Source organism: Salvelinus namaycush, chromosome 3 (assembly GCF_016432855.1).
Source record: "Salvelinus namaycush isolate Seneca chromosome 3, SaNama_1.0, whole genome shotgun sequence".
NCBI lineage: Eukaryota > Metazoa > Chordata > Actinopteri > Salmoniformes > Salmonidae > Salvelinus > Salvelinus namaycush.
The window spans coordinates 69471228-69486937 of record NC_052309.1 but is presented as its reverse complement, the minus strand read 5'-3'; the positions used below and the strand labels follow the sequence as shown (position 1 = coordinate 69486937).

Below are 15710 nucleotides of genomic sequence, written 5' to 3'. Positions count from 1 at the left end.
CTTTTTAAAAGGCATCAAGGACACAGGCTCAGCACTGCCTGTCCTCCTCTTCAGTCCCTTCCCTTCTATTTCATTTAATGATCTGTGTCTGTGGATACAGCGGGGTCAGTTTGGGTGGCTCATTATCATGTGTGTCAGTTCCAGAGTGTTGGGCTTTATGCTTCCCCCAGGTCCCCCTCTCCTATCCCTCCTATGTCCTTTCATCTCACACATCCTCAGTGAATCAGACCCAGGTCATCCTCAAGCCCTGCCCAGAGACCAATGAAGGGGTACTTCCTCTAACATAATTAACCTTAACTCTCCTTGTGAGATGAGGGAAACATTATCCCAAGTCCCTGTGGGTGTTTAGGGTTGAAATCAAGGTTTCCTTTTTCATATGTTAACATTAAACCCTCCAGCATTTTATTTACATCAGTCATAATGTGTAATAGCCATCGTTTGGTGTTAAGGCTAAGCAACTCCCAGTCCAAGGCAATGTTCCCTCAATTTTTTTGCGGCATTGAGAACATTTTTGTCTGCTGGGAGCAAACTTGAACGTTATGAAAATTCTGTGCAACTTCCAGTGTGTGTTTTACTGTGTGATCTGAGGCTGTAGCAAGTTTTTTTTGTTAGTTTTAACTAGAGGTCGACCGATTATGATTTTTCAACGCCGATACCGATTATTGGGGGCCCAAAAAAAGCCGATGCCGATTAATCGGACGATTTTTATATTATTTTATTTGTTATAATGAGAATTACAACAATACTGAATGAACACTTATTTTAACTTAATATAATACATCAATAAAATCAATTTAGCCCCAAATAAATAATTAAACATGTTCAATTTGGTTTAAATAATGCAAAAACAAAGTGTTGGAGAAGAAAGTAAAAGTGCAATATGTGCCATGTAAAAAAAGCTAACGTTTAAGTTCCTTGCTCAGAACATGAGAACATATGAAAGCTGGTGGTTCCTTTTAACATGAGTCTTCAATATTCCCAGGTAAGAAGTTTTAGGTTGTAGTTATTATAGGAATTATAGGACTATTTCTCTCTCTACTATTATAGCTATTATGCACATAACAACATGGTTTAGGAAAAGCACCAATTCAATAGTGTACAGATATTTCAGAACCACGGACAGCGACCTCTATCCAACTCGGGAGAAAGCTCATTTGTTATGAAGTAATATTATTTTTATTAGTGTTGCACCATTGTTATGTAATATAACCACATACAATTTCAGTAGCACGTCTTAGTGATGGACTGTGCCATCCCCACGGCCTCCACAATGGATTAGTCCACTCAGACAGGTGCCAATCAGACAGATGTCTTGTGAACATGATGATGATAAATAAAAACGAAAGAAATCTTGGTCGACCAAACAATCAACCAGTCTACTAAATGGGGTCAGCCCTAAAATGTGCACGCAGATACATGCGGTTCTTCACTTTGATCTCAAAACAAGTGCATCTACTCGCGGTCACTCGTGCCTGTCAATGCAATGGAATCCTCCTCCGATGCGCTCTGCCTATAACAAAATCTCAGACGTTTTTTTTCCCGGTGTGTTGCTTTGAAAGAGACAAATATTATGTTGATTCGATTACAATTCCCACAGTAGAGGGAAACGTTGCTAGTGTAAACTAACGGGGTGAATCTGTAGTAAACTTGAGTGAAGTTCAATCTCGTGCGTCTCTGTACGGGCTGATATTTCTTCCGGGTGGCAGTCCTGTTCTAACCTCTGTCCTCCCTCTCTCTCTCTCTCTTTCTCTCTCTCTCCCCAGAGTGTGTCTTCTGGGCATCCTGGCTCTGGTTATTAGCTGGGCCTCCCTGGGTCTGGAGTTGGCTGTGTCTGCCGTGAGTGTCTCCATGGGAACATAGCTCTATATCTCTATGTTGAGGCTTGGAACCCAGAGCTCAGCCCCAGTAGTGTGGGAGTTAGAACCTGTACAACCTTTTACCTGAATCACTGCAGTGGGCCAGCTGACACTGAACAAAATAGAATGTTTGGCATGAGGTACTATAATCAGTATGATTCATGAAGTTAGGTTTGTTAACACTTGCCAAGTTTATCTAGGGACAATTGCAAGGCAGACTAGCTACTACAATTTATAGCTGGTACAGTGTGCCGTTGGTTGTGCGCAGCATGCCTTTATCAAATATGTAGGACCCGGTGGGATCTGTCTTTATGCAAATCCCCCTCCCACACCATTTCAAATGGATAATTCCCTCCCCTGCATATGAATCAGAGATGACCCCCCCCCCCCCCCCCCCCCCCCCCGCCTCGTCTTCCTTCCATGACACGATGGTGCATGTGATCTTTATTATCTCCTGATGGAATCCTCTAGTGAGACTGATTATCCTACAGACTAAACATTCTCATTATTCTAACTACTGTGTTGTTGGTAAATGTCCTGTTGTGCTTTCTGACTGCTTGGTTTTTCCCCACCGTGTGAATGTGTTTTACTCCCTCTCTGCAGACCTCCAGTGACTTCTGCGTTGCTCCTGACATGTTCGTCACCCAAATGACCGAACAGTATGGAGTGCTCAATAAAGGTGAAGATTCATTAAGAGGAATCGTCAGTGTCTTAGATTTGTCACGTTTATTGAGAGATCAATCATAAAGAGAAATGCAGACTCTGCTCTCTGTGAGATTCACGTCTAACTCTACTTTTAAGTTGTTCTGTGCAAGAATGCTGAGAGGCAAGTTTTTGTTAGATTTCTCACAGTCACGTAAGCTTTCATATCCTGTTTGTTTTGGAGGAGAACCGTCTGCTGACTGAATTGCGTTCTCTCTTCAACTTGACAGAACACGACAACAGTTGTAGAAAATCGTTTTAGGGGGAAATGCCTAACACCAATGAAAAGTGTGGCTTTAACACTGTCTGTTTGTTTGTTTGATAAAATGAGTGTTTCTTTTGTCGTCGGGTACTCATCTGGAGGATGTTTTTGATAGCTCTGACAAATGATTGGATTCATTCTCTTCAGTAGCATGCACGCTGGGATATGATGCGGAAATAATGACAGAGCAACGACACAAATGCCAAAAGCGCTTTAATATGTGCCAGACAAGCCCAATCACTTTGATGCTCAGTCAATCCCCCATCCCACCCTGGGGAGAGAGATAAAACGTTTTATTTTCTCTGGCCAGCGGTGAAATGTATTGCTTTCAGATTTATGGACCTGGGCTGGGGTGCATGAGCTACCTCCTCAAACCTGTAATAGGATTCAATAAATTACCCCCAGAGCATCTGTGGCCGGGCAGACAAGCGGGCTGTGCTGCATTTTAAGTGTCTAATGCGACCTGTGGCGTAATTGGCCAATCTGGTCCCATGATGAGGAGAGAGATGGAGCCAGGGGTGTGTGAAGTAGTGTGTGAAGTAGTGTGTGTGTGTGTGTGTGTGTGTGTGTGTGTGTGTGTGTGTGTGTGTGTGTGTGTGTGTGTGTGTGTGTGTGTGTGTGTGTGTGTGTGTGTGTGTGTGTGTGTGTGTGTGTGTGTGTGTGTGTGTGTGTGTGTGTGACTGAGATAAGACCAGTGGAGGAGGGGGGTGAGGAGAGAGACGTTATGGTGAAGAAGGCAGGCAGAGTGGGTGGGTGGGTGTGTGTGTTTGTTCCTACTGCAGTTGACGGTATCTGTGGAAAAGTACTGCATTCATGGAAATAAAAGTGCTGAAAACAAATTGGCTCCATATTTCACAAAATAAGCTATGAAGTAAAAAATACTATTGCAATGTTGTCAAAACGATACGATATATTGTCAAAAATACCACGATATGTAACTGTATCGATTTAACAATATTTTTGCCCTATCAATAGTGCCCAGTTAGTGTCATCCTCTTTCTAAATCACCACTCCAGCTTTCCCTCTCCATTGTCAAGTCATTGCTGGAGAGAATAGAGCTCTCTACCCTGTCATTGTGAAGCCCTCTGCCTACTCTCAATAGGAATACTAGAGGAGCTCCAGTAAGGAAAGCCTACCTTAACTGTAGATCCTGGCTAGTGGAACTGTTGTTAAGACCTACAGTTGAAGTCGGAAGTTTACACACTTAGGTTGAAGTCATTAAAACTCGTTTTTCAACCACTCCACACATTTCTTGTTAACAAACTATAGTTTTGGCAAGTCGGTTAGAACATCTACTTTGTGCATGACACAAGTCCTTTTTCCAACAATTGTTTACAGACAGATTATTTCACTTATAATTCACTGTATCACAATTCCAGTGGGTCAGAAGTTTACATACACTAAGTTGACTGTGCCTTTAAACAGCTTGGAAAATTCCAGAAAATGATGGCATGGCTTTAGAAGCTTCTAATAGGCTAATTGACATCATTTGAGTCAATTGGAGGTGTACCTGTGGATGTATTTCAAGGCCTACCTTCAAACTCTGCCTCTTTGCTTGACATCATGGGAAATTCAAAAGAAATCAGCCAAGACCTCAGAAAAAAATTGTAGACCTCCACAAGTCTGGTTCATCCTTGGGAGCAATTTCCAAACGCCTGAAGGTACCACGTTCATCTGTACAAACAATAGTGCGCAAGTCTAAACACCATGGGACCACGCAACCGTCATACCGCTCAGGAAGGAGACGCGTTCTGTCTCCTAGAGATTAATGTACTTTGGTGCGAAAAGTGCAAATCAATCCCAGAACAACAGTAAAGGACCTTGTGAAGATGCTGGAGGAAACAGGTAAAAAAGTATATATATCCACAGGAAAACGAGTCCTATATCGACATAACCTTAAAAGGCCGCTCAGCAAGGAAGAAGCCACTGCTCCAAAACCGCCATGAAAAAGCCAGACTACGGTTTGCAACTGCACATGGGGACAAAGATCGTCCTTTTTGGAGAAATGTCCTCTGGTCTGATGAAACAAAAATAGAACTGTTTGGCCATAATGACCATCGTTATGTTTGGAGGGAAAAGGGGGAGGCTTGCAAGCCAAAGAACACCATCCCAACCGTGAAACACGGGGGGTGGCAGCATCATGTTGTGGGGGTGCTTTGCTGCAGGAGGGACTGGTGCACTTCACAAAATAGATGGCATCATGAGGGAGGAAAAATGTGGATATATTGAAGCAACATCTCAAGACATCAGTCAGGAAGTTAAAGCTTGGTCCCAAATGGGTCTTCCAAATGGACAATGACCCCAAGCATACTTCCAAAGTTGTGGAAAAATGGCTTAAGGACAACAAAGTCAAGGTATTGGAGTGGCCGTCACAAAGCCCTGACCTCAATCCTATAGAAAATGTGTGGGCAGAACTGAAAAAGCGTGTGCGAGCAAGGAGGCCTACAAACCTGACTCAGTTACACCAGCTCTGTCAGGAGGAATGGGCCAAAATTCACCCAACTTATTGTGGGAAGCTTGTGGAAGGCTACCCAAAACGTTTGACCCAAGTTAAACAATTTAATGGCAATGCTACCAAATACTAATTGAGTGTATGTAAACTTCTGACCCACTGGGAATGTGATGAAAGAAATAAAAGCTGAAATAAATAATTCTCTCTACTATTTTTCTGACATTTCACTCTTAAAATAAAGCGGTGATCCTAACTGACCTAAGACAGGGAATTTATACTAGGATTAAATGTCAGGAATTGTGTAAAACTGAGTTTAAATGTATTTGGCTAAGGTGTATGTAAACTTCCGACTTCAACTGTATGTGCATCATCTCATCTCTGTTCAGTACAGTATCTTCACCCACTGCCTTGAGGCTGGACTCGGGCATTCAGGGGTGTTACTGTATTCTGTTTTCCCTGCGTGTTAACATGCCTGTGTGTTTAAAAGAAGCAATGGAAATTATTTCAAAAGAATGTAAGGTGGTTTAGACTTAGAAGCGAGCTGAACATTTATGTGGCATTGCAAGACTTGATTTTAAATTGGTACGCTATTGGTGATATTACTCTGAGAGCGTCTCTCTCTCTTCAACATGGTGTCCAGTACATGTTTGTGACCCCTAAGAATGACCTTGCCTTCCACCCCTAAGGTTGTTGTTCTCAATCTGCAAAAGGCAGCCTTTGAAAAGAAAGTGGCCGCCCTGGACAAGCCGTTGGTTTTATTGCTGCACACGATTTCCTGTTTATTTTGTCCTGGTAAACGAACGCTACAGGCTATACCTAACTCTGCAGCACTGAGGTCTCTCTGGGAATCATTTCAACAGCTCTGGTTCCATTCTTCATCTTATCTGTTGTTCCTCGCTGGCTGTAATATGTCTGTCTTTACTGCCCTGTCCTAGTCCCAACAGAAAGACCGTTCTATTCTCCCGCTTTCTGCTTAATGTTTCGTCCATTGTTTCTCTTTTACATCACTCTGCCATTGTGGTAGTAAAATCCTGAACCGAGTTATTGCAGCTCCCACAAAGATAAGTCGTCTCTGACTGGCTGCTTTAAACACTATTACAAGCCGTAAATGAGAGGTCTTCTATTCAGCCTGTTGTATATGGCCATCCAAGTATATAATTGAATGAGCAGTTCATTTCCCTTGTCAGTGCCATAATTACACTGTTTATGAGACTCACAGGGAGGGAGCTCAGTTTAGAGGAGCTACGGCAGATGTGAACTGGCCCATCCATAACCAGAGCAGACTTGCTCTTCTCTCTACCACGCTGTGTGTGTGTGGGGGGGGGGGTGCGCGTGTGTGGGTGCGGTATATCCGGAACACATTTGACTGTGTGGTAATCAGTGAACGTCACAGACCAGTGTGACATCAGAACTAGGATGTGTTATGTTGGTGGTGCTGGTGATATTCTCTATGATTCATACTGGGGACCAGAAGGAGAGCCACTCTGATTCAAACCTGTGCCATGCTGTGCTAAGTTTGAGTCACGAACTCCTAAATATCATTATTTATTAAATTGCCTGAGTGTGTGGGTGAGAATACATGTCTCCTTCTCACACTGTCCCAGATTGAGTTCCCTAAAGCAGGATACTGTTAATCCTACTGGCACAGTGTGCCTGACCGTGCTGCTAGCTAACCCATTAGCGATGTTTACGGAGCTCTGAACTGTCCCCATCGACCTAGGTTCTGTCCCAAATGGCACCCTATTCCCTATATAGCGCACTACTATTGACCAGGGTGTAGGGTAGGGTGCCAGTTAGAGACACAACCCCAGTCTCCTCTCCTCACAAGCCCCCGGTCTCGTCTCCTCTCCTCACAAGCCTCCAGCTAATCGGCAGCCATTAATTACTCTGCAGGCCCTCCCAAAGATCATTATTCACCCTCTTCAGAAAAGCAACCCCAAAAATAACCTTATCTGTCTGTCTCTGTCTGTCTCTGGGGAAGCTGACCTGAGATGATACCATATCACTGTAGGTTATGGAGTTTCCAGTTGACATTCAGTAGGCTGGGCACTGCTTCAGGCAGTGGCATATAAAGGCTATGGGATGTCAAGGTCAGGGAATAGAAATACCATCCAGTAAGTCACCATGGTGGTGAATGAGAGCTCCCACATACTGCAGCTTCTAAAGGACCTGCTTTCACAGGGGAAATGGTTGGAGAAAACATGATGTCCTCTGTGAGAATGTGGTAATGCAATTCACCGTACAGTGACACGACTATAACTAACTAGACTGAGGTTGTCCGCGGTACTGCTCACATCATCTGATCCAGGCCTGTTGTGTGTGTTTTTCCAGACATTTTGCAGTACTACATGACATGCAGTGTGGGCCAAACCAACCCATTCCAACAGGTAGGCTACTTCAAACAGACTTTTTACTGTCCATCATATTTTAGCAAAGCGCTTTGATATAGGCCTCGCAGGCAGCAGGGATGTGTTGGTTTTATAGCATGTTTAGTATTCATATCTTTTTCAGTGTACAGTATATGCGTGAATCAGGCTAGCATGTAACTTTGATGCGGGTTATAATTTATCTGATCTACTGAGGCTGAACAGTGAGATGACTCATCTAGCTAATGCGTCTCGCTACCTTGCATACTGTATAATGTATGCACATATCTTCTCTCTCATCTATGACCTCCGAATGACCTCTGCGTGTGAATGAGCCGATCCCATTGGACGAAAGGAAGGGCGACGATGATCATATGCAGCCTTTATAGACTGCCGTCTCAGATTAACATTTCACACCGCCGCCTCGGCCTTAAAAACAGCAGCTTTAACCCAGCGGGTGAAGTTGGTGGAAGTGATGTCATTAGAACATGTTCTGCCTGCTGGCAGAAACTGAGTCTTAGTAAGAGGAGTAAGACTAGTCAACAACCGCTACTTCAGAGGGAAAATATTGTCTTTTCACTTAGACTTTGTAGCTTTTAATCGACTAATTAAAGTGTGGCAAAATATTGATGTACAGGAGATGTTTACTGACAAACATATCTCCCAGAAAAGCTTTTTGTTCAAAAAGGGGTCACAAAAAGCATATTATGATGTACACTCTGTACCGGTCCACCTAGAGAGGAGTGGTCTTGCTGGGAGAGACAGAACAGAGTGCACACACTCCCTGTGCCTTTCATCTTTTAGGCCAAATGTCAGCTTTTCCCGGAGGTGTAAATGTAGAACTGCGAAATGGCCACTAAGGCCATTGCCAGTGTCAAATATGAATGTGATTTGAAGACCCTACCATAAGACCCTATCTGTGACTTGCTTTTAATGGACGGTAGTATTCTTTCCCTCTTCTCAGTGCAGCACAAGCCCAGGCTAGCTATCACAGCTCCATCTGTTAAGAAAAAGGGTTGATATATAATATATCTGACAGGTACAAGGTGTCAATGTGGCGACATTGGGTTGAGTGTAAAGGGACATATTTGACCATCAGAAAGGACTAGAGTTCGCTAGCAGGGTTTTTTAATAAATCTATTCTGTGTTCGGGTCAGGAGGTTTCTCACCAAGACATTGAACAAGTAGCGCCGTACTCAATGCCATGTCTGATACAGGCGGTTGTGTTTCCCTCTTGTGTTGTAGAAGTTGTCCGGGAGCCACAAAGCCTTAGTGGAGATGCAGGACGACGTGTCTGAGCTGCTCCGCTCGGCCACCAGAGAGTATCCCCAAACTAAGGTGTGCGTCCTGACTCCTGAGATCCATCACTTTACTTCCTGCTGTGAACGCCACCTGCCAGTGTACTGATACTAAACACACCCTGCCTTCCCCCTGGTCTGGATACACCGGCTGTACTATTGTAGCAATTCTAAGGGTTGAACAGTCCACTGAATGGAACCAAAGGACCAAGAGGCAGAGAGAGAGAGGAGACGAGTGCACCTGGCCACAAAAGTCTGCTGCCACGTCACCTTTGCGTTATGCTCCTGTTACTTTCACTGGCCTCCTCTGTACAGCCCTGTGTTGTATTGTCCAGCGCTGATCTTTCCACTGTGTGCACAGAGCACACTTCAGTGGCACAGTGAAGAGAGAAAATGCTGAGTTCATGGGAACATTTCACGTTTTTTCTACTTTTGTTGATGTCACACCAACCTTCTTTACTAGTTTTAAGTAGGACACCAAAATTAAGTACTGCCAGTATCTCTCATACACACACACACACACACACACACGCTCACTGAGACAGTGGTCTGGCCTAATTTGCTGTGTTAAATGTAGACCTGGCCCTGTTTTTAAAGTGTTTGTGTGTTTTTGTGTGTCTTGCAGGGGAATCTAGAACAGATCCAGGGGGTGCTGAACACCACAGAGATCGGCCTGCATCAGCTCACTGCCCTGGTGGACTGCCGAAGCCTGCACATGGTGAGCTGCCTTCCTGCCTGGGACACCAGGGGGACCATGGCTAACCATCCTTACTCCACAGGGGATGTCGTATGGTCTCTGTGTTGCGTGGTCACGGTCTACATGTGTACATATCCCTCTCTGGGATGTGGTTGTTAGCATGTACGGTACGTTCACTGCATGTCCAGTCCGATGATGTTTGCAGATGTGTGCGCAAGCTGTGTCTAAACGGTCCGGTGAGTCGTTGCCTGACCCACAGTTGGCTTTCCCTCTGCCTGTGTGATGGAGAGGACCACGTTCACGGTTCACACTCCTGTGCACGTGCGTCTGTGCTCTTCTTAGCTGAGCTCAACTCTGCTCCACTGCTCTTGGTTCAACCCTGTATTCAGACCTGCTCCTCTCTGCCTGCAGTGCATCCGCCGCCCTGGGCTGAGCTGCATATCTCTCTGATCTGTAGTAGCAGCCCTACCTGACTGCTCTCCCTGTCCTCCCCTGTTAACCCCTATGTGGCCGATGCCCACTGTCACACTGTCAGAACCCTGCCTGGGTCTCACTGTTCCTATTGTCACTTCCACTCTCATCCCCACCACTCACAGCCCTCACAGCGGAGGGCAGGAGAACCTGAGCCAATCAAGTAGTTGCCCAGGAGCTCACATTCAGCCTAAACCAGGGCCACTTTCAGTAGCAGATAGAAATGTCATGATGTGAATAGAGCTGACGTGGTTTGTTCTTCTACAGAGAGGGATTTTTGTTCTGCATCGTATATTTCTTTCTGAACATTGTGCTGAGCATGACCCAGGAGGATGGTGTAACGCGCCTGCCACTACATCAGAAGCGGCCGTCATGAAATGTTTTCTTTAAATGCTGGACAATATTATTCCCAACTTACTCTGCTTTTGTCATGTTGAATAGCGCTCGCGGGTATTGCACATGTTGCCGAGCTACTTCCTCTCGATAATGGCTGTAATTTGCTTGGCTCTGAAGCAAGGCGCTGGAAAAGCACCGTCTTGGCCTGCTTTCACTCCTCCACGCGATGTATCATTAAATAGTCATGTCTAACCTCCCTCCCCCAGCTTGTGTAGCATGTGTGTCAGATAGGGCGCTGGGTACAGTAACCCTGTGTAGCAGACAGGCAAAATGTAGCATCTGTTTGGTAGGTTAGTTGTATTTCTGTGACGTGATGTGAATCTCTAGCCTGTGCACTAGTTGTCATAGATACATGTATATGACATGACAACGAACCAGACAGTAGTGATGGGAGGAAAGATCCATGCAGGTACATATCGGGGTATTATTTTGAAGAGACATTGCATAGTTTTGACAATATCGCAATATTATCTGTGTGCTAGTTGTCTGTACCTGCACCAAAACTCCAGTATTTGTCCTTCATAGCTTTAAATAGGAAGCCCATTTGTTTTCAGCACTTTTATTTCCGCGACTGATCAAACCTCATTTTCTCATGGCTCTTGTCTTGTCCCTCTGCAGCAGCAGTATTTTTGAATGATCGACTCGCAATAAAGTCACAGTATCGAATGGTAGTACATATTACAATTGTGAGAATCGCAATACATGTCGTATTGGCACTGAAGTATCGCCCTACTAGACAGTGGAGTATACGATGAGCAGACAGATCTGTTACCATGTTAGTGGTATTGTATCCAGACATAGCAAAACTTCACATTTGCTCATGCACAATTGCATCAATGTCCTGTCATACAGGCCTACTGTACATGGATGGATGGATGGATGGATGGATGGATGGATGGATGGATGGATGGATGGATGGATGGATGGATGGATGGATGGATGGATGGATGGATGGATGGATGGATGGATGGATGGATGGATGACATCTACTAGTGATCTAATGTCATGCACCATCACATAATTGAAGAGACTGATGCACTGTACCACCCTGTGCATACTGTGCCCATAAATGATGTTATAAATGACTTGTCTGTTGCTGTGTTGTGTTTCAGGACTATGTCCAGGGTATAACAGGGTTGTGTTATGATGGACTGGAGGGCCTGATCTACCTGGTGTTCTTCTCCTTCGTCACGGCTCTCATGTTCAGCTCCATCGTCTGCAGCCTACCTCACACCTGGAACAACAAGAGGTCAGAACCCTTCTCCCGTACACACCACTATCCTCCAGTACCACATACTGGAGTACCACACCACTATCCAATTGGACCTCAATGCTATTTCTGTTTCTATGTTAGTGCTCCATGTCTATGAGCAAAATGGTTCAGAAAATAAATGATGTTTTAGGTATTTCGGGGTTTGAGAAACCATTTAGAATTGCTTCCAATAGAACTCATACATTAGTTAATAGAGCTTTTGCCTGAACCGTGGACTGTAGCCTCGGAGTCCCATTTTTACATTACACGGAAATAACTCAAATGATAATGATTTGCCTGTAGACAGTCAGAGACAATACTATTATAGAATTTAATAGTTTTTTTCCTGAAGAGTTTCTAAACCCCAGACTAAATGTGTTAGCTGCTTTAAGTCTTCCGTTGCTAGTGTGTAGAACACTGGCAGCGTGTTCCATGGGACCTGGCCAGGAGGGCCCAGCTGCTTCCCCAAATATATCACTTCCTGTTATCCCCCTCTCTCTAATCGTGCAAAGCTTTGCCTAAATCTATTGCAACCATTGCATGGAGTGGTGTAATTCTGGAGGTTGACGTTGTACTTTATGAAATCCATCTGATTTCCCTCCGCTGGGTGACCCTATCAGCAGCAGATGGAGAGGATTAATCATAATGCCTTGTAAGAGAGATGAGAGTTAGCTGTCCCAGGCCACGCCTCCAGTTGAACTCCACTATGTAATTAGCAGAGTTCTGAGGAGACTGGTGGATATGTTATGTCCTGCAGTTTGAGCTCAGCTCGCTGTTCCTGTTATACAGCAAAGGGTTTTGTATAGGAATGCATCTTCTAAATGACTTAGTTGTTTGAGTAATAGCTCGTTGTTGTAATGACGCATGTAGTTCTTAATAACCCGCCATTAAGCTTTACTGCTTTTAGTGCCATAAGCCATTCCATTGATATGTTTTATATATGAACACGGCAATGTTGGAAATTAGTTACACCCCCCCCCCCCCCACTACACACTCTGTCTTCGTAATGTTCTGTATGGGTGAATGCGTGCTGCCCTGAATGGGATGATGTCATTAATTCGCTGTGTGGAGGAGAACGCTGTGGGTGGCAGGTTGAACACTAGAGGGAGACAAGCTCCACCATGTCATCATCATCATCATCATCAGCGCTATTCACTGCAGCGCCGCAAGGGCTATTTTTGTCTTATTTTGTTGTCCATGTTTTATACCTTGACCATTGTGCTACAGGGGGAAATGTCTTTGTCACATTTTCAAAAAAAAACTAATGTGGGCTTTCAGTGGTGCCCTTGCGGTAGTCACGATCACAGCTCATGTTTGAACAGAAATGGCAAAGTTAACCAATCCGTATTGTAGCAGATCAATCTGTAATATTCGTGTGGAAACTGAATACATGTTTAGTGGAGCGTGGTTTTATTCCTTAAGCTCAGTGGGGATTTGCTGCTTTCCCTTTTTCAAAGGGACACATCTTTCGTCTCCCCTTGGGCAGTGAATTGAATAGAAACGTGGCCGTGGATGAATGCAAAACGTGACTGTGAAATGTGCCTGTTTTTGTGCTGCTGCTGCTCACCCCATCAGTGGGAGAGGGGCTCCCTCTTGTGGCCGTTTGTCACTCTGCAGGGTTGTAGTCAATTCCATTTCAATTTGGAAATAACTGTCATTCCAATTTTTGTCCCCCATGATGAAATTGAGAATGGGACTGTGGATCTGTCCTTGTCCGTTTGTACGTTCGTCACATGCAATATCTCAGATAGCGCTGGGCCCGATTTTGAATGACGCATCTTTCTATAGAGATCCGACATTTACAAAATTACACTGATTTGCCCAAGGCAGGAGCTATAGTAATTAACTGAAATGTGTTAGTCACATGTAGTATCTCATTTGGTCCAAGCAGGGGGCGCTGCATCCTTCTTAGGGTATGACATGTTTTCTGTTGCCTTTTCCTCAATGATGTTCTATGAGAAAATGTGGAAGTCGAATATGGAATTTCTGTTTTCTTCCTGAATTGAAACGGAATTGACTCCAACCCTGGTAGTATGTGTCCTGGTGGATGTGTGACTCAGCAGTGTCTCTCTCTCTGTCTCTATAGGAACGAGGCGGACAGCGAGGAGGAGTCCGTGGCCCACGGAGGCAGACTGCAGAACCACGACAACCTGTACCGCGTCCACATGCCCAGCCTGTACAGCTGTGGCAGCAGCTACGGCAGCGAGACCAGCATCCCTGCTGCAGCACACACCGTCAGCAACGCCCCCGTCACAGAGTACATGTGAGTACAGTAACACCAGTCCCGTGGAACACTCGTCTCAAACAGAATCACTGGGGAACAGTGGGTGCACTTCCCCTCCACTTTCTCAGTGTTGACAGGTTCAAAGCAGGCTGTGGTGGTGAGGATTGAGGAATGTGAGATACCATGTGACCCAGGGCTGTACTAGCATAGCCTCCACGTTTAGGGCACCGCTGAGAAAGAGAGGAGCGGTGCTCTGCTCTCCCATAGAGGGTCACATTCTGGCGGCCACGAGCGATGCAGCTGTTGCTCTCCAGCTGTGGCCCTTTGAAACCCAAGGCCAACAGCCTTATGAATGGACCTCTTAGGATGGGGGCTGGGGGAGGGGATTTGTTGGTACTTCTGGTTTTGGTGGATTGTACAGCACAGTACAGCCTGGGATGTACTGTGGGGTTCTGTGTTTGTGGTGCCTGTAGGGGTTTAAATGGTATCATGAACTGTTTGTATATGTGGGTGTACGTGCTTCTGTGGCATGGAAAATATATATTGAGGGTCAGTAAGTCATGTACGTGTTTGTGCACCTGTTTCTGTGCGTGTGTGTGTGTGTGTGTGTGCGCGCGCGCAGGTTCTGCAGCTGCAGTTCCATCACCGCCTGTGTTTAACCTTGGAGTGTGTGTTTGCTCTGTTACACAGGACCCAGAATGCCAATGCCTTCCAGAACCCGCGGTGTGAGAACACCCCACTGATAGAGAGAGAGTCCCCTCCTCCCTCGGTAAGTGTCCCCATGTCTACGTTATACACTGATGGACAGAACACCTCCACTGACTGGGTCTTTTGGCAGCCGTTGTGTAGGACACGATAATGATGATGATAATGAAAGATATTTCCGATGAGATCTTGTTTTAAAGTTAAGTCTGCCAACGGGGCCTGGCTTTGGAAATTATGTCTCAGTGTAGTCAGTGGTTTTTGCCTCTTATTTTGACATATTCAAGTGAGTTTGGCTCACAGTAAGCGCTAGAGTCAACATGATGATCCTAGCTACCAGTCTCCATAGGTTGTGTGTTGTAAGTCATCCTGGATCCCTCTGTCAGTGGTCCCTGGTCGTCCCTGGCTGGTTGTCCTCTTGTCCTGGAGGCTGAGCCCCTCCTTGGTGTCAGTGTGTCTGCTTGGGCCTAGACTCTGCGCTGTGTATCATCTCTATACTGTCTTGTCGCTGTTGTTTTCTTTCCTGCAAACCCACACAGTTGTATTTGACTGCCGGCATGGACAGTTACAGCCGCAACAGCTGGCAGTTAAAGCCCTCGGCGAGTGAGAGATCGTTTTGGTAACCTCCTCCGCTATGCTAACAGGTACAGACAATGCCCCTCCCCCCCACCTTCACTTACTGGCCTGTGTTACCCCCAAACCAAGTCTACCCCCCCAACACCCCACCCCAACCACCCACGCCGTAACCAGAGTTACCTGCCACCCCACTGCCCTCCTGTGTCTTGCTAGTGTGACCCCTCACCTAACGCGTGTTCCCTGACTGTTGCCTTGGGCAGCATGCCTTCCTATCCCCCAGCACTGCAGCTGTTTTAGGTGGTACACGTCACGTTCTTGTCCTGCCTTCAGGCCCATCATGGCCTTTTTTTCATGAACCTTTAAGCCTACATCCAACAAAAAAGGACATTCACGTAACTGCGTTGCAGTCTGCCGAGCCCTTCAGACTGTTGCATTCCCCTTTCCACCTGAACCAGG

General features: G+C 45.5%; 1 protein-coding gene across 1 annotated transcript in view; it reads left to right on the top strand.

Annotated features, from left to right (window-relative positions):
• Window positions 1-15710, top strand: part of LOC120036315 (protein tweety homolog 3-like) — a 58896-nt gene that overhangs the window by 34380 nt on the left and 8806 nt on the right. The window contains exons 6-13 of the mRNA XM_038982790.1: window positions 1764-1836; window positions 2460-2535; window positions 7604-7659; window positions 8884-8976; window positions 9562-9654; window positions 11613-11749; window positions 13839-14015; window positions 14667-14745. Of these exons, the coding sequence (XP_038838718.1) occupies window positions 1764-1836; window positions 2460-2535; window positions 7604-7659; window positions 8884-8976; window positions 9562-9654; window positions 11613-11749; window positions 13839-14015; window positions 14667-14745 (784 nt within the window). The remainder of the gene's footprint in view (window positions 1-1763; window positions 1837-2459; window positions 2536-7603; window positions 7660-8883; window positions 8977-9561; window positions 9655-11612; window positions 11750-13838; window positions 14016-14666; window positions 14746-15710) is intronic.